This window comes from Lineus longissimus, chromosome 19 (assembly GCF_910592395.1).
Source record: "Lineus longissimus chromosome 19, tnLinLong1.2, whole genome shotgun sequence".
NCBI lineage: Eukaryota > Metazoa > Nemertea > Pilidiophora > Heteronemertea > Lineidae > Lineus > Lineus longissimus.
In genome coordinates, this window is record NC_088326.1 from 9,385,021 (window position 1) to 9,407,363 (window position 22,343).

Here is a 22,343-nt window from a genome sequence, read left to right on the forward strand (position 1 = left end):
TAAACCTCGTTTTTCACCTATCTCCTAGAAGCAAGGACCCTAGCGGCAAAAAAGCGAAGCTGGAGAAACATTTATAACAGTCACCTAGATCTCATTATGGACTTATAGCGCAATTATGGGGTTTTAACTATTTTGCTGTATATTGACACGAGGAAAGAAAAGCACGCGACCTAACGCCGACCTATTGATGTAAAGTGATAATCAGAAGGTATATATAGCTCAGGAAATGTTAATAAATGATCATTCCTTATCGTCTTTTGAGAGCATTTTTAATTGTAAAAAGCCATACCTACGACACAGAATCTCTACAATGGTAATTTGTATCACAGTAGTCTCGCGCATCCAGACCTTCTTCACTTATTAGTCTGGCGGAAGCCAGGCGTTCATTGTACTAGACCTAGACATTTTCCACCACAATGTATCTGGGCCGAAGAAACACTGCGCAAGATTACCTCGAGCTGGAGCTAAGAATAGATAATGCTAATGAGCATACTTCCACGAGTTTTCCCAGAATGGTGCATATCGCGCGAAGCCACTTAGCCTATTACCATTGGGCCCCGCGTAGTGGCGCTGAGACGGCCTCTGTAATCAAGAGAGTGGTTGAGTCGCTCTTTGTTATGACAGACCTAACCAAAATTGCTTATATTTTCGCATTGCCACAATGAAAGACCTAATACTGAAACCACATGTCTGTTGACTGTGCTTTAAGAGAGACTGAAACCACTATACCCCCTCACACTCAGAAACCACGAACGCCCACCCCCTCCTGCTACTTTAATACTTCTCAACGGCAGCACAGTCTAAATAATCTTATGTCGTCTGCTATAAGTTTTGAAATCACCAATATGACACCATTTCTCACTAAAATTTTGGCGAGAAATTATATTTCTCATTCCTGGTGAAATTTCACCGGGATGTGAGATTTGGTAGCGCAATGTGAACTCGGAAGATAATTGTTACAAGTGTTTGTAGAAGTATTTCCTGGAAGCGTTCGTATCAATCAGCGAATTAAGTAAACGGTAGAGATAAGACTAATTATAATCATCCACATTAAGTCCAGATTTATCATCAGGAAGGAACTGTCGTTTATCATGTTTATCGAATGTAGGACATATCAAGAAAAACACATATAACAACTATCCGTTTTACCTGCATTCAGCCAACAGTCTTGCTACATGCATAATGTTGAAGGCAATCATTCTCGCATGTGTTGTTTACCGAATTTTAGCAGACAAGGAAGGTAAGTGAAAACCATATCAATTCCGGGCCTTTTTCTCTCTCATAAGTCTTGTGGCATTTTGCTAAGTTAAAAGCTCACTTCGCATTTCTTGCTCATGTCGAAACTCATGTCGAAATTGTTTTTCTAATAAAATCAACTCCTTAATTACAGGATAACTTTGTCTTCAAGGGGGGGGGGGGTGGCGGGCGGGGTGGTCCTATTAAAAGAATTTTGAAAGTTTCGAAGACTGCAGATGTGATTTTAAAGCATCTCGGCGTCAAACAGGCGTGATTGGCAGGAGTTTCTAACATAGATTTTGTGTTGGTATGCGTTCAATGCAATGTGGAGGTCAACTTCTGGCGACAAGGCATGTCATACTTCTAAATTTATAGTCTTGTTATGCGTGGCCTAATAATATCCAATTTCAGTTGAGGAGGCTATCATGTGTACTTAATAGCATTGGAACTCATTGCAAGGGAAGGTCATCTATAGGCACTATAGTCTGTACTTTTTCCTGCTCCAAAATTTCCCGTAAAATGTTCAATTAATTATAATTGGTGTTTTTCTTCGATTGTTGACATCCTGTCTGACCCGATTGTAACTGCAAGCATAGACAACCTGCACAAATCGGCCATTTTGAAAAGGCTTTTTCACAGTGTCGTGTCCTAGCACGACGGGATCTCATCCCTCGTAAGCATGCAGGAAGTAAGTAGCGAATTTAGACGCTTCATGTCTGACAGTAACAAAGTCTCTTTATTGACAAACACATCTCGACGATGAAGCTTGTTGAAGACAACGAACGATGAAGACATATGATGATGATGATGTAGACAGCGGATTGTGGTTCTGCTGGAACGATAGAAAGAACTCCTAAGCATCTAATATGTACAATAGAACATCTAAGCATCCGTAATGGATATTACGGCTGTTATAAAACGCGGATTCCGCGGAAATCCGCGGAAAAATCACAAAGCCGCCAGTAAATACGCGCATAATATTTAATGATAATTATATTATACAAATAACAACATAAATCATAAATCGGAGGCAAGAACTACCAGTTATCTGCACATTTCATCGGTCAGATTTTAATCCTCTGGAGCGCCATTCATGCCATTCCGATCGACTGGCCAGAGTCCTCTATTAAAACATGTGTACATTACGTGTACATTGTTGTGCATAGGTTTTGGTGAAAAAAGTACTCATTGGACCAATCAATCTGCACAAAATTTTATACGTGTCAAGAAGAACCATTTGCCAATAGCATAATAAAGTTTAAAAAAATTCCAATACCGATTGCCTGAGAAAAAAAGATTTCCGTACACCATATCCATCAAAACGTCACTGGCGCATTGATATGGCCCTGTCAAAGTACAAGTTCTAAACTGACCAGTGAGACCACATTTTCTTAAATATATTATCAAAAAGCATATTTCTGTGATGGCCTGACTCTGTAGATTAAGAATCAACCACAGATTGAGAATTAATTCCACTTTGGTCCATCCCAGCCATGTATTTACCACAACTTGACATTTTGATAAGCTCTATGTGACTGTGCCACACTTCCGGTCGTGGATGAATACAGGTCTCTGCCCTAGTAGGCCAGAGTCCTCTATTAAAACATGTGTACATTACGTGTACATTGTTGTGCATAGGTTTTGGTGAAAAAAGTACTCATTGGACCAATCAATCTGCACAAAATTTTATACGTGTCAAGAAGAACCATTTGCCAATAGCATAATAAAGTTTAAAAAAATTCCAATACCGATTGCCTGAGAAAAAAAGATTTCCGTACACCATATCCATCAAAACGTCACTGGCGCATTGATATGGCCCTGTCAAAGTACAAGTTCTAAACTGACCAGTGAGACCACATTTTCTTAAATATATTATCAAAAAGCATATTTCTGTGATGGCCTGACTCTGTAGATTAAGAATCAACCACAGATTGAGATTTAATTCCACTTTGGTCCATCCCAGCCATGTATTTACCACAACTTGACATTTTGATAAGCTCTATGTGACTGTGCCACACTTCCGGTCGTGGATGAATACAGGTCTCTGCCCGACTCTTTCCTCTTGCTTTTTTTCTTGGTGTTGATAAACTTTGCATGTTATCTTCGACACCACCGTGGTTCCTTCCCTATAACGGAACACATTACGAGGCTGCTTTCAAGTGTGACTGTTGCCCGGATTGATGTACGTTACGGTATATGCCTCCTTCAAATATAAGTCGATGATGAACTGAATTCTGGTCTACGAAATTTTTTTAGGACAATCAACCTAACCAACCGAACCTAACCAACCATATGCGACTGCACATTGGAGTCTATTTTAAGCAATCACAAAAAAACTTACTTCGCGGCCCGTCTAGAGTATAAGTTTATTTCAAACTACAAGGTGCTTGTGATTTACGGCGCTTACAGCGCACCATATAACGGGGATTCCCAAAGACCTTGTCACCAGGAGTACTTCATGCGCACAACAATGCACACTACTAATATGAAAAACTCTCACCTGCGGTTCAGGTAGCCACCCTGTAGCCAAGTTAGATTTTTCCGCGGATTTCCGCGGAATCCGCGTTTTATAACAGCCGGTTCCGTAAGGTTAAACGGAGTGATGTAACAAATCAAAGGCATGTCTCAACATTGTTTTGTATCATCGCCAATGAATGCTATTAGGGTCGTTATTGATGATACGACCGGTGTAGAAGTTTAAAATGTCCTAGGATAAAATGTCCGGGAACAAAGGCTTCTATTATGCGCTTCAATCTCTGAGCTATTGACTGTCAGGGTCTCTATGGGACCATATTGCAGAATACAATAGGGCCGGACACTTTTTCCAGGGGGGACACTTTTTACTTTTACACCGGCGCTGACAGAGGGTGACATTGGTTTTAGGTCTTCTGAACCAACCAACATTCGTTTTTGGCTCACCGTAAGGGGAGTCTATACGATAGCGCTGTGTCCGTCGTCGTCGTCGTCGTCGTCGTCGTCGTCGTCGTCGTATCCTAACAGTGGCACGTTTCTTAACTGCTAGGGCTATGAACTTGAAACTTTGTACACAGAATGCCCTAGGTCAGCTGACCTCTGACACTGATTTTCGGTCCGATCTGATTCTCTGTTTGGCCACCAGGGGGCCAAATGTCGATATCTAAAAAGTGTGATATCTCGCTTATTAGTGACTTGTTTTCGATAAAACTTTTGTTGTAGGTACTCATAGCAAATATACATTTTATATTATACGGGTTTTTAATTTGACCTTGTTTTCAAGGTCACAGAGGTCATATGGCGTAAATTGGCCATTAGAGTGTAAACTATTGCACGTTTCTTAACCACTAAAGCTATGAACTTGAAACTTGGTACATATAACCCCCTATATCACATAGCCTCTGGTGCTGAATTTTGGTTTGATCTGATTCTCCACTTTGCCACCAGGGGGCCAAAAGTGGATATCTAAAAAGTGTGATATCTCGCTTATAAATGACTTGTTTTCGATAAAATTTTTATGGTAGGTACTCTTAGGAAGAATACATCACATGTCTTACGGGTTTTCAATTTGACATACTTTTCAAGGTCACAGAGGTCATATGGCGTAAATTGGCCGTTAGAGTGTAAACTATGGCACGTTTCTTAACCACTAAAGCTATGAACTTGAAACTTGGTACATATAACCCCCTATATCACATAGCCTCTGGTGCTGAATTTCAGTTTGATCTGATTCTCAACTTTGCCACCAGGGGGCCAAAAGTGGATATCTAAAAAGTGTGATATCTCGCTTATAAGTGACTTGTTTTCGATAAAATTTTTATGGTAGGTACTCTTAGGAAGAATACATCACATGTCTTACGGGTTTTCAATTTGACCTACTTTTCAAGGTCACAGAGGTCATATGGCGTAAATTGGCCGTTAGAGTGTAAACTATGGCACGTTTCTTAACCAGTAAAGCTATGAACTTGAAACTTGGTGCATATAACCCCCTACATCAGATAACCTTTGATGCCGAATTTTGGCCTGATCTGATTCTTTATTCGGCCACCAGGGGGCCATAATGGAAAAAGGAAGAAGTGCAATATCTTGCTTATTTGAGTGAATTGTTTTCGATAAAATTTTTATGGCAGGGACTTCTAGCAAGGATACACCACATGTCCTACGATTTTTGGATTTGACCTCCTTTTCTAGGTCACAGAGGTCAAATGGCGTAAATTGGCCATTAGAGTGTAACTATGGCACGTTTCTTAACTGCTGAAGCTATGAACTTGAAATTTGGTACATGTAACCCCCTACATCAGATAATCTCTGACACCGAATTTTGGCCTGATCTGATTCTTGATTTGGCCACCAGGGAGTCAAAACTGAAAAAGGAGGACATGCAATATCTCGCTTATTAATGACTTTTTTTCGATGAATTTTTTATTGCAGGGACTCTTAGCAATCACACGATATTGATCTTGTTGATGTCATAGACAATTATTGGTTGGCTCATAAACTTATATATACTGCCCTGTCTTATTACTTGACATCAATACACATCTAAAAAAAGTCTTCATGCCTGATTGTGTTCACCATATTCACCTCTAAATTAAGCATGATCCTGCCTACTAAAAGATGTATACGGTGAGCACAATGGCCCCTGGCCGTTTCATTTCAGTTCTGGTAATTTTTTCGATGATGTTTGAAATGATGGGTATCTGGAGACTGTAACGGCCGACCAAAGGGAATGTTGATGGATTATCGAAATGACTGGACAGGAATGGTCAAAACGCTTCCGCCTTTTTGACGATAGGACCATATAATTATATTGTGCCGCGTCGTCAATAGTTCAGTGTCACTTCATGGTCGCATGGCTGCGGAACATTATGATGATATTACTGTATGAGTTATCTGACACACTCCCATATTGCTTTATTTTTCAAGGGGCGAGGCGTATGCTAGCATGCGAGGGAACCTCCGGCACCTTGACGTGTCGAGCTGACAGACCCATCAACATAAACTACGCTAACTACGGGCGAACTAATTCCACGATATGCTCCAGAGGAAGACCTTTCGAACGGATAAGCAATACAAACTGCTCTTCCGAGGCGATCAGCCTGACTATTGTGAAGAAGAAGTGTCATGGGAAGCCTGAGTGCAGCATTTCTGCATCGAATTCGATATTTGGAGAGCCTTGCTTCAGCACCTACAAGTACTTGTATGTGAATTACACCTGCGAGATACCAGGTAGCGTTGCATTTATAACATCGGGCAGCCAAGTTCCAAAATCCAGATGAGCCACTGGCACTTGGAAATAAGAGCTTAATAGAGGTTCTTCACGTGACGTCACGGCGTGACGTTTTGACGGCCACCTGCCAATGCATTTCTAATACGTCGTGACCACGTGTGACGGCAAATATGGCAGTGCAAAACAATTAGCAACGTCATCATGTGACGTCAGTGAAGAACCTCTATAGCCACCCTATCGACTTACTAACACATTCCCATCCTCGCAACACACGTAAAATGCAAGAAGGCGTACCAGCTGATGCTATCACGGTTACCACATTTGCAAGATTACAAAGTCATCTCAAAAGATTTTATTTAAACTTCAACTGTTGTGCATAATGAGAATACTATAATTTAACATGATACACGGCAGTAATCTTCCCACCAGTTCGCCGAAAATCGGGAATGTTTCAGAAATTTTTAGAACATCGCGTTGATCTGTGACGGTCAGCCATATTTTAAGTGTGTGCATGATCCACCTCGGTTTTGGTCTAAATTTTAGCTCAACCCTCGCGGTTTTGGTGACACACAACAAATACCTCGGTAGTAGTGTCAATTTCTTTAAGGTCGATCTGTAGTTGAGGGGTTTTCCCCAAGGCAAGCACATTCCAAGCTTCCCATTGGAGTGCAACATAATGAATCATAATTGCCTAGACTCTGTTCGCCGATTTAGGGCAGAGTCATGATCAGCGCTCGAGGAACCTTTATTGATGCCTATCCACAGCCCTGAAATGTAACAGCAATTATAGGCCTTGGTTTTCAATGGTCCGCTGATTTGCGCATAACATTTCGAAACGCACTCGAGTGGGCTTGTATTGTAAATAGTAAACAAACCGACGTGAATGATGAAGTTTCAAATTGTCAAGCAGTTTTTCTCCACTTTTATGAAATATTTTTCAATTTTGATAATGGAAATGTGCTGTTAACCAACTGGAGCTTGTTCGTATAACCGCGGATTTTGGGTTTTACAAGTAGATTTCCGCGAAATTTCAGAAATAGAGAAATTACAATGTATTTGGAGTGAAGGCTATACTTAGTTAATTATATGCATAATAAGAATGTTTTCAAATAATCGGCGGTTATACGGACATGCGCTATGAATGGCTGCGTCCTTTCCAACAGAGTATGCTTCGATGCGACATAGCATGTTGACATAAAATTGATCAAAGCGATTTTTTTACCTTCCCAAAAAAGTCATTTGTCTGGGTAATCCAGAAATACGATCTAGTTATCTATGGTGAAAGTTCACTTAGATGCTTCATACGTAACGTACCGTACCAAAATTTTTTGGGAATCATTGTTATCAATAAATTATCACGAGTTGAAGTTGGGCAGTTTTGCGCCAAGCATGGGTATAGATCGACCTTAACAACTACGGCTGATCACCACCAATTATATTTTTAGGCAACTTATACACTGCGTCGTGATTTTTTTCCAGAAAAATGTCCCGAGACATTTATGAGTACTCTGAAGGGAAACTTCACTTGGCCCGAGAGGCATTTGTGGCAAACCGCAAATGTGGCGTGCAAACCGATGACCCCCTTCGTCGGGGTGGGGTCAAGAGAATGGTAGGTGATAATCATTACAATAAAGCACATTTAATTGTCGTCTCAGGAAACGGTGGTAGAATCACACATCAACAAATATGAATAAATAAGAATATTGCCTGGCATTGCTGAATTTGCTGAAGACAAATAAGACTACAAAACGTTTAATTAGTTTGAATTTACTCTTGATCATGAAGGTATTTAGAAACCAATCTCAAGTTATCAACACCTACCGATTATCATGTGTTCCTGTAGTACGTATACAAACTTTGAGCTCAGTGTCGGAAAACATTTTCGTCTGGCACACAAAAATTTTCTACATCCAGTCTTGCATGTATGTCAGTGGTAGGCCTATAAAACAATCGGGGGGGGGGGGGGGGGGTCATACGGGCTATGTATGCCTATTGTAGGCCAGGCTCCTATCATAGAGCAATGGTAATACAGGAAAGGATAAACTGTGAGCTTGCTGCGACTACCAGCCTTTTCATTTCCCAATGTCGGCATTAAAGCTGACATGCATGTATAAAACCCCTAACGGCCAAGTTAGAATACACTAACGCCCGTCCGCCATGTTTTGAACGATCGGCCAGCCATGTTTCAAACGCCTACGGATATCCAGAAATAAAATACTGCCTATCCAGGATACCCTCCAAATGACCATTGGATTCCGCAGATGAATATTTTGGTAATTCTGACTTTAGGATGCTGAAATCCCTAAAATCCTGTTGGGTTTTGTGGCAAGGATTAATAAAAATCTAAGTTCGAAGAAATCCGACCAGTAGAACAGAACAGAGTATTGGCCGGTAAAGTCCCTTCGTAAATGTAACAGTTTATACGGCATTGAGTTTGACGTTTCGCTTTCATGGTCTTGTTTGGGTTTTCAGGGGCGGATGGGGGAGGGGGATGTTACGACGCACAACCCTCTAGGAGACGCTCCTCCACCCCCCCGCCTCAATCTCCACCTGCCTTGATCTCACGGGTTCTGGTCTGCACCGGATAGGCAGTGAGCTAAAGTTCTTGATTTTGTGTCCATTAGATGCGTTTGGAGAAAAGTTACTTCTTTGGTACCAGATCCTACATTGTCCGTTGGACGGTAACGTCGAAGAGACGAAGAGAAACCTGATCCAAACAGTCTTTATGGTCTTCATTGACGATTTAGCACTAACCGTCAGCGCGGCAGGGGCGCAGGTCGGGCTGTGGTCTGGACGCTTCGCCCGCATAAATAGTAGGCCTACATGCAGTCGCATGGGATGGAGCTCTGTTGAGGCCAATAGCATCCACCGGTGTCGTCCGTGCCTGACACAGTAACCCCATATAGGCCTAGTTATTATTGGTATTAAGATTCTTCAAATGCATAACCACGGTAAACCTTCGAGATGGTCCCTCGTCCGTACGGATTTGACCTAAATGTTGGGTTTGGCCTACAGCGTTTGAGGTATAGACAGGAAATGTATGAGAAGGTTTATTCTCTGGCGGTGACCATAGAGAAGCCTAAAGCGCGCTATCCATGCGACAAACTCCATTTTATTGTACCCAATGAAACTCATTTCATTTTAGTTTAATCGATCCGGTCACTTCGCGTGTAGTCTGGGGAACGCCGAATCTTGATGCATGTCAATCCACGGGCACACCACTTAAATTAGAAGATTTGGCCAACGTGACAATGATAAGCCAAGGTAAGAAAGCCTTCCGATCTTGAACCATTTTTTAAACTACCAAATGCATCTTCTATTATCATCGCCTTCCTTTCTTTTAAAGGACCAATATCATCACTAAAGATCATTATGTAACCAAAATGTTGGCTGCCCCAGTCACCCTCACTAATCATGCTACGCAATTTTCAAACCCGACTGGACCATGTGGACCTTCCAATGCAATATTAATCCTTCCAAAAATTACGGGAAAGTGAATCAGTCAATGATAATCGTTGACAAATTACTGATAAGAGCCCTTCATAGCGTTCAGGTTTGTGTTATGAAGAAGAAATGCAACAGTGCATGCATCAAATATCGCAGGGCTTTGGGAAGGTGATCTGCCAAAATGCGATAGAAACATTTCGACACAAAAACTGATCTCGTGCAATCTCATGCGGTCCAGACTTCTTTTGATCTCAAAAGTACCTTCCAAATTCATTGTTGTCGCTTGTGACGCCATTAGCGTTAGAATTCCACACATTTTCCTGTGTTCAGATAACGTCATCACAGTGACAGAAAGGTTAGCCGAGAATTCAAACAAAACATCATCGTTTGAGGACGTTTCATTGAACGCTGACATCATAGACAACGTACTTTCCTCCAAAATGGCATTCGGGAGCGACATCACCCAGAACAAAACAGTCGTTAACCTTGCAGAAACAATCGGCAACATAATGAATACCAGTGCTGCCACCTTGGCAAAATCTGAAGAAGTTGGAAGCGCAGTTACAAGGTAATGCACCGCGTAGGGAATAAATATTAACTTGAAAAACAAGGATTTCTTCTGAATTTTGATGATTAAATTTTCGAAACTGCATTATCATGAAAGGGATATGGATGCTGATTATCTCGCCAACGTGGGTATCTACCCATATCGGAAATCCCGATGGAATTGTCATAGGATTCTTAAAATCTCAGTTCCGTATGATTTCCGACAGTTTTACGATTACTTAACATTTCTGGTTAACGATCTTTAATTCGGAATCTTACAAAATTCGTTTATAGAGTATATTGTACATTTTACCGTCTCAGGAATTGAGTAAGATTTTAGATCTTCAATCGAGATTTTCGACTTGTGCAGCCACCAGCGGATAACAAAAGGGGAAATTGATTTGCCAGATGAATTGATACCACCCCACCAACCAGTAAACAATGATGGTTTAACGTCATATAGTACAATGTATTCACTATCACTGATAATGATCGATACTAGTCACCTATCGAAAACGTTCACCATTGTCCATTTGCTTGTAACTTTTGGTAACGTATTGCGTTTTTGTTTCGCTGGTTAAATTTTCCCACCAAGTCAGGCGACCTCGAACTTCTTTTCGAGTGCAACAACACGATCAGTGCGTTGTTTTTCTCTCTTCAGATTGGTTAGGCAAGTTGAAACCATATCGAAATCGCTGGAGTTATTCGGGTCCGGGATAAAGACATTCGTCAACCCCAAGCTTGCCTTTGCAGTGGTTAATTCCAGCCAAGCGACCCGTGGAGATATCTCCATGGTTCTTCACCAATCGGAAATGGATGACCACCTCACAACCGACAAAGTATGATATTTTAAAAACCCGTCTTCTTTATAAAAAACAAATGTTTCTCATATTGCCGCAGCTGCAATGAGTACAATGTCCAAGAATTTTTTTTATTCACTCGTGCTATGGGATGAGTTGTTCGCCGAGGTTTAAGGCCGATGGATTTACCTGGCCAGGAGGATAATACCCCTGCTTGACATCATGCACTGTCACTTGCTGTATATCTGATGCTGATAACTGATAATGATTTTAACTGGTGTTGTTGTGAGGCCGTTTTGGACATGACTTGTAAATCTCAGGCAGACCTAAGGTTACACCCCATCCTAGTGCATTGTTTATTGCAGTTCATTGATTTTTTCACTATCCTGTTTAGAGAAGTCACGGGCATGCTGGAAGACATTTTTTGTATGAAAAACCAACATATCTCTTGCCCAAGTTGTCCCTTTAACAGAATTTCTTCTGGTGAGATACATAAAAAAATTAATGAAACAGCAGCCAGGTTTGATTTTGTGGATTACCTAGAATAAAAAAAACGAACATACAAAAACCTCATATTAAGCAGGGCCGGCGGAATGCTATGTAGCCATATCACCTAAACATTAAACCCACAAAATGTCTCAATGCTGAGAAAAAAGTCATGATAATGGGTACTTAGCAGCCTATGTACACTAGCCCACACAGTGCTTATCGTTTATCGACGAACGATGACAGATTAATTTTATTGGAGCAAAATATTCCTGATGAATACTATACCACTTCGTTCTTGCTAAACCTTTTATAGAACCTTATTCGTACAATTAAAATTACAACTAATTGGTAAGCTACATTTACTGACAATACTCGGTGGTCTATCAAGAAATCTTCTGTGTGTGTACGCTGTGATCGTGTTCAATATCACCGCAAACCAACATACTGGATCCACTCACCAATAAGATCCCAAGCCCAGCATTTCCCGATTTGTACCACCGCCTCGATGGGTAGAGTTTAAACAACCGAACACAATAGTAGGCCTTTCGCAGCCATAAAAGGGGTGGGATATCTATTCATGAGTTAACAACGTAATCGTCATGAATAGTCATGACTCTGCAGCGGAACTTTTCATATTACAATTAAAGACCAATTGGAAGAAACGAAGAAAAGATGTCCCACCCCTTTTATGGGAGCGAAAGGCTTACTTTTATGCCCGGTTGTTTAGGCTCGACCCATCGAGGCGGTAGTAGAAATCGGGTATTGTCGGGCTTGGGATCTTATTGGCGAGTGGATCCAGTACATTATTTTCTTTGTTGTGTTTGTGCCAAAAAAACACGCGACTGTACGTAATTGGTTAATGATGTAAATAATAAAAACAAGGTTCTTTCGATAGGTGTCCATTCAGGTTGGAGGTGTCATCAACAGAACGGAGGTGAACACCTTTCTGACCATTCCGCAGGAGCTAGCCCTGCAGTTCCAAAACGAAAAGATGACTTTCGCTCTTTACCAAGGGGCCACTCTTTTCCGGGTAAGTTGATCGGTCTGGGTAAGAGGTATTTTGGCAAATGGTCAGCATTAGAATGATAACATGCCCTCTCCTGATTAGTAATTTTATAATGTTCCGAAATGTCAAAGTTGTTGCTCCAATAAAGATGTTTTATCGTTAGTAGGCAAACCTCTAGCCCTGATTTTGTGTCGAGTCCCTAAACAAAAACAAACAAAAAATCTTCGAAGGAATTGACACAGCAGTGTTTTTCACAGCGGCCCAAAAGACTTAGACATTTTATTTCTAGGCGATTTCCATAGTTGGAATTGAAGCCTGTTGTTTCTTTCCAGGGAGTAACGTCATTTGGATGCGGTCGGCTGCAGCCAAAAATTTGGCCAAAATGTATGTCCTAGATCCTGTGAATTTAAAAAAAATCCAAGATCCAACTGTTTTTGATTTTGTCATATGTAAAACATCTAATTATCACCATCAATAAACCCTGTTCTATAGCATTGGATATACATTTGGAACATTTCCCATTGCCTGGTATTGAACTAACCCACACTGATATGACTTTTGAACACTCACTTGCCCAGTTTTCCCGATAGCGGCGCCTCTGTCTAATCGAGAAAAAAGGAAATAAATTTTGCGAGATTTTTTTCAATGTTGCCATGTATTTTTCAAGGGTTGCCACATATTTTTGAAAACAAGTTGACCTACATTTTTAGAAAATGCTCCATTATATTTTCAAATGTCTTGATGCGAGCCATACCTCGGCGCAGTGGCTTGATTTTGTTTTGAATGAATATTTTAAGAAAAAGCTTTGCACATTTGAAGATATAATTTTTGAAATGTTGTCATGTTTTTTCAAGGGTTGCAATATACTTCAAAATGTTTCATTATATTTTCAAGTCTTGCATTTATTCCGCTTTGGCGTGCCATACCTGGGCGCAGTGGCCGATTTTGTTTTGAATGGATATTTTAAGATAACGCTTTGCACATTTGAAGATATACCCGAGAAGAGAATCACCTGAAGATTTCATTAAACAATCTATGCACTACATATCAATGTACATTGATATATATTCAAAGCCTGTGTTTTGTAACCATGGTGGTCACGGAAATTCAAATGATCTTTTTGGATCCAAAATTGAAAATAATTTATTTCAAAATAAAGCACTTTGTAGAGATTTGTTCCGTTGTTTTCAAACATCGGCCAAAAGACACACTCATTCCTGATTTAGCTTTCAGTAGCTTTTGGATCTAATCAACTCCAAAGTTATTTTCGATTTGTAAAACTGTCGCAGTACTGTGTGAAATTGCTAGTCGACTGCCATGTCCATCATTCGCGTGTGTGAAGTCAATTTAAAAGCACTTAGAATGAACGACAGCTCGAACATCAGCTGGTCGGTGAACATGACGCCTGTGTCCGCCGCTAACTTATGTTCAGCCCATTGGTAATAAGTTTATACCAGTACTGTTTGACCGTTTCATGAAGCTGTCAAACATATGTCAAAATCTTCAATTACAGTAAATTGTGTAGATCATGTGAGAGCCATTTTGCAACTAATCTCGTTTTACGAAAAGTGCTAAAACAATCAGAACTGATGAAATAGAAATGGCGGATAGGGTCGTAAAAACAAATTTCAACGAATTGTACTCAGTTTGCTCTTGTTAATTACACGAACAAACGTATCGCTTCATTGATAATTTATGTCCCATCAAAGCAAAACCAGGCGCATTTCGAGAAGACAGAGAAGAGAAGCCATAATTTCTGACACCAGGAAATAATACTCAGATTTCACAAAAGGTATGTGCCTTTGTGAGTTTACTATGACGGGTGGCGTTTATCAATTGCCTCTATATTTCATTCTATTTAAATTGACTATTCTCACACCCCAGATCATAGATCGCGCTGCACAACAGGAGACCTCAACAAACAGCCGTGTTATCGTTGCAAATATCGGGGATCGGGTGATTAAGAATCTCACCTCGCCGATCGTTTTTAACCTCGATTACATCAGTGGAAAGGTAGGAGCTAGAACTGTAACAAAGATGTAAAAAATGATGAGTTGACGGCAAAACCATGACTTCAGTTTTAGCCTCAGCCCCGATTCACTAGCAACTATATGACTATGAAAACACTTTATACGTTGCCGATTTCGAACGCTTTCATGTGACTTCGATATATACGTAGGTTGTCGATATCGAACGTTTTCATCTGACTTCCACTAATTAAAGTAAATCTCAGGTTATCAGGAAGAAGTGCCGTTATACTGCTTCTAAAACAGGAGAATTATGATCCACATGCACCTGTGATTTGTTAAAAAATATGAATGAATTGAAGTGAATTTGAATTTGAATAAGTTCCAATGATTCTAAATTGTTTTATTAGCGTTTTCGTGAGACATGTCAGAATATGACAGGATGCGGGGCCGTGTTTACTGCCTGTGAGAGAATTTCCGACCCCGTAAAATTGTTCAATAACAAACACAATCAATGGCTTTGCGCTTTTAAACTCTCAACGTAGTCAAAGGCAAGTGTTTTATATCATGTCAAGTTAAATTGAATGTCATTTTCGCCACGATAATTTGTCATTTTTATGGATCGGTATGACTTAAATTTACTAATCAGATTGTATCGTATACCAATGCGTACAGTCCAACCATGTCGGTACGAGTTTGGCCTTTCTTTCATGAACAGGATCATTCGAATCCCCAGTGCGTGTTTTGGGACTTCGCCAGTGCGGAATGGTCTGGTGCAGGCTGCCGTGTAGTCACAGTCCGCAGTAAGGGAGTCTCGTGCAAATGTGATCACCTGACGAGTTTCGCCTTGCTCGTGGTAGGAACTGCTTTCAAATAGGCATGCGCTTTAATGATTTTTTAAACTTAAATTAGTATTTTCTTTACTTTCCTTTGTGTGGAAATGATCTAAATTGCAAATTACAACAATGTTATTGCAAACATTACAATATTATTCGGATAAAGAATATTACTGACTCCTAATTAATGGTCAGTCACTAATTAAAAGGCGTCGGAAAAATCTGGATCTTAGACCTGAGGTGTGACTGGCTTAATTTGTAAAATGCACCTCCTAAAGTCAAATGGTACTATTTAGAATGCAGCTACAGCAAGAATTGATAAGGATCATATGGACTAGTCATTAGTAATATATGTTAAAGTAATTTAATTCACACACGATTTGGTTTCAGGATCTTACTGGCAATGTGGGTAGGCTTGACCCAACACACAAGTTGATACAGAGTATACTGACATACGTAGGATGTGCATTGTCTTTGTTGGCCCTTCTGTTCACAGTATTGACTCACTTCCTTTTCAAAAAGTAAGTTGTTCAGTTTTTCTACAGACATGATTAGACATGATTTAACATACTGTGTAGACGCTATTTAGCCGGTTTCGGTTCGTCTCTTTCACATAGGCCAACTACACGTAAAATAGGCCTTTTGTACAGGCGCCCTTCAACCGGCTAAATAGCGTCTACACAGTTCATAGTTTTTGCATGATGATTCGACTATTCGACAACGATCACCAGGGGCGGACTCACGAGCCGGAGGAGAAGGGACTTGCACTGCATTTCCCATCCAAACTTCCTTGGTGTTTTCCAAAATTTCAATTTTCATGGCCGATTCAAATATTTTTCATGAATAATTAAGGGGTGTGTGTGTGTGTGGGGGGGGGGGGTTGCGTCAGGAGCGCCCCCAACCCCTTTGAACCGCGCCTGATCGCACACAATAAGTACTACAGGAAATCAGTGTGTAGTCTCACTGTCATGTGGGACTGCTGTCTGTGTAATTACAATGTCGTTGTTTTGTTATCGTATTACAGGAGTTTTTTCCACGAATTCTCATAAACCTTGGGCTGGATTGAATATATACATACGTGCTCACTGGCGGAAGTTTTAGGATCCAATTTACCTGCGAAGCCGTGACACGAAGCGGGCTGGTGGAATTCATACAAAAATGACCATACAAAATTCCAGACCCCCACACCCTCAAATTATCATGGTCATATGACCTGTCAAATAGTAAATTGGTTTATGCCCTCTGTGAGGACTTCTATCCTGCCCTCAAAAAATTTGGCTCGAGTGGGGTTGGGGAGAAGGTTTAAACAGTTAACCTGTAATAGAAAATGGTTTAACGTCTATTTGTGGGATGCAGAGATGGTCCTTCGATCCCATATACAGTTTTCTCTTTTAAAAAAATAGTAAGGCTCGATACAAAAATAACGTGCGTTTCAACCAATTATTGTCATGGAGATATCGCTTTTTTTCAGAGAGCTGCTTCAAAAATACCCACCCAAGATTCTGATGAATCTATGTTTTTCAATGATTGCCGTGAATCTATTGTTCATCTGTAGTTCACACTATGCGAGTGATGGCGTCCTCTGTAAGGTAAGAACTCTCCTTGTGACTCTTTCAATTCTATCAGCATAACATGACGGTTCCCGACCCTTCCGGTGGATAGAAACGAGTCAGTGGTTGTCTGCCATACAATGTATGTCTGTACTCCCTGTTTAAGGCAGTGCATTCGACCCGAATTCAATACCAACCATACATTTAGCCAATCCATTCGGGCTCGCAGTTGATAATAGCATCATGATAAATACAAAAAGCATATACATGTATATTGGTGCTGGTTTGATGTGCATTATCAATTTAGCTCGTGTTTCGCCGGAGCTACAAACAAAAAACTACAGCACGGCTTTGTCGAAATGACATCCAACATAGCTCATTCTCCAGAAAAAGAAACATCGGGAGCCTGTGAAACATGCCTTTTTCGGGAGGGAGAGCATTCATCCCGCGATCATGAAACATTTTGATTCAAACCGATTCTGCAACACATGTGGAGGTTTTAAACTTGACGTTTACCTCTAGAGTTGTATGAGCTATTTTACGGCTGTAACTGTCGATTTATATGTTGCCCAGTCAACTAGCCTGAAGGTGGATTCATACTCCGACGCACGACCATCGCCGGCGTCGAACGCAGCGTCCTGCGTCGGTCGCCTATGCCATCGCACGATTTTGTAGGCGTCGTATCGCGTGACTATGAATGCTCACGCGATTATACCATTCTGCCACGTCAAAATGGAGGAGGAGGACGCACTGCTTATTTTAAATGTCCAGGCAATGGCTGTCCTCTACAGGATGCGAAGGAAACGCCACCGACGAGATATGTATGTGAGGGAGATATTCACTGTCTTTGCCAAGAGCTGCTCCAATTGCCTGCCACGCATTTTCCTTCTTCAGGCTGTCCTTGTTGTCGGATCTGGAAATGTCATAAAGACATTTGTAACGTTTTACTTCACATATTAGTAGCTCTTCTGCGTCCGACATTTTAACTTCGTTATGTGAGGAAGCTCAAGCGTAAAACGACGTAATCAATTCCCATTCCCTGTCTTTCCAGTTTGAACTAGGCGCCTTTGAAAATATGCATAAACATGAGTCCTTGGTCCCATGACCAGAAAGGTACGACGCCTCGATCGGACGCAGAGAGTTCAAATTTGTTGAACTCTTTAATATCGCACGCCGACCGAACGCGCGTCCGGACGCCGATGGCCATCGCCGTCGCACGCGAAAGTATGAATCAACACCACGACGTCGGCGTCGAGAATTTGATCGTGCGTCGGTCGCCGGCGGTCGTGCGTCGGAGTATGAACTAGGCTTTAAGCATATGGGGTATGGTCACGACGAGTGATTATTATTGTACAATGTGATGATGATCAATAGAGGGTCTGGGGCGGGGAATACGCCGTTATACGCCACAGATGCATTTCACAGGGTGTATCATGCATTGGCAATTGATAGGTGTATGGCAACGTTGTGTAGATCAACAAAGGTCATGATCCGGATAAGTTACGTGACATGCTTATGGCGACATTGATCCATCTTGCAGGTTTTTGCCATGTTCCTACATTATTTCATACTGGCGAGCTTTTGTTGGATGACCGTGGAGGCGTTCTTCATGTGCATGGTGGTTACCGTGGATTACAGGCGACATTGGACAAAACTGATCCAAAAGTTTGCCGTTTTTGGATGGGGTAAGTTTCCAAATTCAATTTCATGTTAAGATCAGAATTATGAAAGATTAATACGGCACAGCATGTTTTTAATGATGAATCAGGGCGTGTTTGCTAAATCATTTGGATTAAGACCTAATAACACACTGACTTCTGTCGTCAACCTACGTCGAATGCTACCAGTGCCACTTTATCTTTTCAGGATTTCTTCGCGTAATTTGCAACTTAATGGGGTTATTTACGAAATCGGTAAAAATGAAAAGCGAAATAACGAGTCTTCAATATGCAACAACAAATAATCTGCCCCCTCCCTCCCGCCGCAAAAAAATCTTATCTAATATCATTATCATTTTCGGAGATTTTCGGAATAAAATTGTGACGGTTTAGCCGAAGTAGTAGCTGAATTTGTTGCACACTCTACATGTCATGTGCACAAATGCACGTACAGTTCATATACAATACGTTGGCAACTGTGCGCTCCTAAACTGAGCGCACTGATGGTTGATGGTTGTACGGTGAAATCGTGTTTAAAGTAAATTTGTAGAATCCAGGTAGTTTGTGGAAAACCGTTCTCTCCACCAATAGTGTAGTCAGTTTTTAAACTTTTTTGTTACAGGTTTTCCAGTCATTCCAGTTGTCATTACTCTTGGGATCAGTCTAGACAATTATGGTATCCAAGGACATGAAGGAATGTAAGTTATTAATATTCGGTCTGCAATAAAATTGCATAAGACCAATGTCGAATTCCGATTTGACCTGGTCTTGCATGATGATTCATTAACTAGAAATGGCGCTGAGTATGTGTGCAGACTCTGTAGTCTCCGCCATGGATGGGGGTTTGGGAGTGGCTAGAGGGGAATGTTGGATGATTTCAGGGCTCTTATGTGAGGGAGGTGATGGGGTGGTGGCTACATTTCAGAAAAACGAAGAATAAACCGATACACGATGCACACAAAATGGCGTCGACCAAAATACGTTAGAAGTCGTAAAACTGCTTGTGCTTTGTGGAAAAACCCAAAAAAATCGCGCAAGAAAAATTACTAAACCCCGTACTGCACATCTACAAAATATACAAATAAAGTCTGCGGAATTATTTTTTTTATTTCATGCCTACAATCGCTAAAACTTCGTCTAGATCACTGACCGGAACCGCGACTCCAGACCGGCCGTAATGCATACACAGTGTACAGAGATATACAATGTTTTACCTAGGCTCCGGTTGGGGGAGAATTTGCCTACTATCACAAAACTCTCCGCCGTGCCCCTATCGGGCGTGGCGGAGACTAATTAGCCAGTAACGACTACCTAACTACTTATATAACTCTGGCAATCATCGGTCTAGGACCCATCATTTAATCGTATAAAGGCGGTTCTCGTTTGAAGTGAAATATCGAATCTACGTTTAAAAATCCTGTATACAGAAATCGCATAACGATGTCTTTTTAAGATTTAAGATTCGTAAGGTTCTATCAAATAGAATAATGTAAAGTTTTTAACCATATATAGAAAAACTACTTTTAGAATGATGTGTACGTGGTCAATCTTTACAGATTATAGAACATTCTGTGACAGTAATTGTTTGCTCGGTCTTTACATTCACTTTCTCTTCAACATGTCACAGAATATCTGGATTTGATGAACAAATTTCATGTGAGATGTCAAACATTATTGCTTCTGTCGTTCAAATCACCGACATTGCCATTCAAACCATCTTTAATTTACAACAATGGTTGATTTCAATTAGTCTTTTTCAGGTGTTGGTTACGGCATATACCTCTATTTGCGGCTTTCGTTGCACCGATCTGTCTCATGCTTGTATTTAATTTCATTGTTTTCGGGATAGTCATTTATAAAGCATATAGACAGAGAGAATTCATCATTCGATCCAACAAGGCCAAGGAAAACAAGTCAATACGCACACAGTTGTGTGGTGCAGCCAGCTTGGTCAGTCTGTTGGGTCTAACATGGACATTTGGTTTGTTAAATGTAAATGAGGTGGCCATTGTGTTCAGCTATCTGTTCATTGTGTTCAACACACTGCAAGGGGTGTTCGTATTCGTGTTCTTTTGCCTGCTGAAGAAGAAGGCGACGGCCGCATGGGCGAAGAAATGTGGACGCAAATCCTCAGATCGGAGCACGCGCACCTCAAGCAATAGCGAAGGTAAGAAAGTCTGTCATTTTTGTAATGATACGTCGAAATCAGTTCAGGTTTTATCTGAATAATCGGAATCAACGTCAAACAATTGGAATTACAGTGGCACCTTGGTTCGCGGACACCTCCCTATCGAGGACACCTCACCCTTCTCTATTAAGGACACCTCTCTGTTGAGGACAGCATATGATCAACAGTCACAGCAGTGTCCTTACAGGGGGGTTCTACTGTATTAAAATATGCTTATCAAAATTCAAATCAACCCAAATCAGGAGGTCAGGGTATACATTGTATCAGGGAGTAATGGATTGTGTGTAACTGACTGATCTTAATGGCGGCACCTGATTGGAAGGCATGTGAAAGAACCCTTATCTATTGTAACACGTTGGCAGCAGATACGCGAGGAATGATTGCCAGAAAATGAATGAGATCATATGCTAGTTGATAGTAGTCTTTGATAGTGTTTTTAATGTATTACATGCCATGAATTGACGACATCGCCTGCCGACAGTATGATAAAGTGAAATGAGGCTTGATAAGAAACGGAGAGTGACACATTTTACGACAATCACTGTGAATGCCGAGGTTAATATTACTACACCTATCGGAGTAGATGAGAACCAACATGGCCTTCGAACTGTTCAGATGTACCGACGTGTCATTACAATGTCTCTTTCAATTTTTCAGAGAAGTATTCAAAATTCCAAACAACGAGTTTGAGTGATGCTAAATGTTAAACAGGACTGTAGGGCCAGAGATGAGTAACATGGGCGCCTTTTGGACATTATGTTTGGTGGCGAGTAGTGTAATTCAACAGTTGCAGCTTCCTATACTAAGGCAATCAACGATTACGACGAAAAGGGGCGCATGTACATGCACTGCAAACCTATATTGACCCTCAATGTATTAACACTGCTAAGCTTTACAGACGGAGGCAATACCACTGGAAGTTCAGTATGCTGAAAACCAGAAAACCAGGATTAGCTTGCGTCTGTCCCGACAAAAGAAAATATTGTCCCTGAACATTCTTCACACTAAGACGCATTATATTGTGATAAGCTTATCAAGCTGAATGTCGCCAAGGATCGTTGACTACACCTCAACATTATTCTAATACTCAAAGCTTCAACAGCGCCTAGTTGATCATGATGACAATTCAGAAACTTGCGCATGACTTGATGATTCAGCAAATACTTTGATCTCGACTTTTCAAAGGTAATCTGCCCTGCTGTGGTACGATTGATGTCTGAAATTGTCATCCACAACCGGGTCAGTTCTACGCTATAAGCAACTGAATCCTGAGATTGAATTCAGATCAGTTTCTGACGAACCCACGATAGAGTCATGACCTGCAAATATATATCCATTTCAGTCGCATCTATTGTATTTAGATTTTATCTTTTCACCATTGCACGATTTAGCGGTAAAGTGCTGTTATTGAATCCAA

The 22,343-nt window shown here is 40.9% G+C and overlaps 1 protein-coding gene across 1 annotated transcript; it reads left to right on the forward strand.

Annotated features, from left to right (window-relative positions):
- The first annotated feature begins 1,169 nt into the window (after positions 1-1,169).
- LOC135502884 (adhesion G-protein coupled receptor G6-like) lies at positions 1,170-22,343 on the forward strand. The gene is made up of 15 exons (XM_064796058.1): positions 1,170-1,240; positions 6,136-6,438; positions 7,919-8,048; positions 9,585-9,703; positions 10,217-10,454; positions 11,094-11,271; positions 12,617-12,751; positions 14,612-14,740; positions 15,413-15,550; positions 15,921-16,051; positions 17,002-17,119; positions 18,621-18,765; positions 19,361-19,436; positions 20,499-20,905; positions 21,584-22,343. Exons 1-15 carry the CDS (start codon positions 1,183-1,185, stop codon positions 21,631-21,633), a joined length of 2,355 nt encoding a protein of 784 aa, XP_064652128.1. The 5' UTR covers positions 1,170-1,182; the 3' UTR covers positions 21,634-22,343.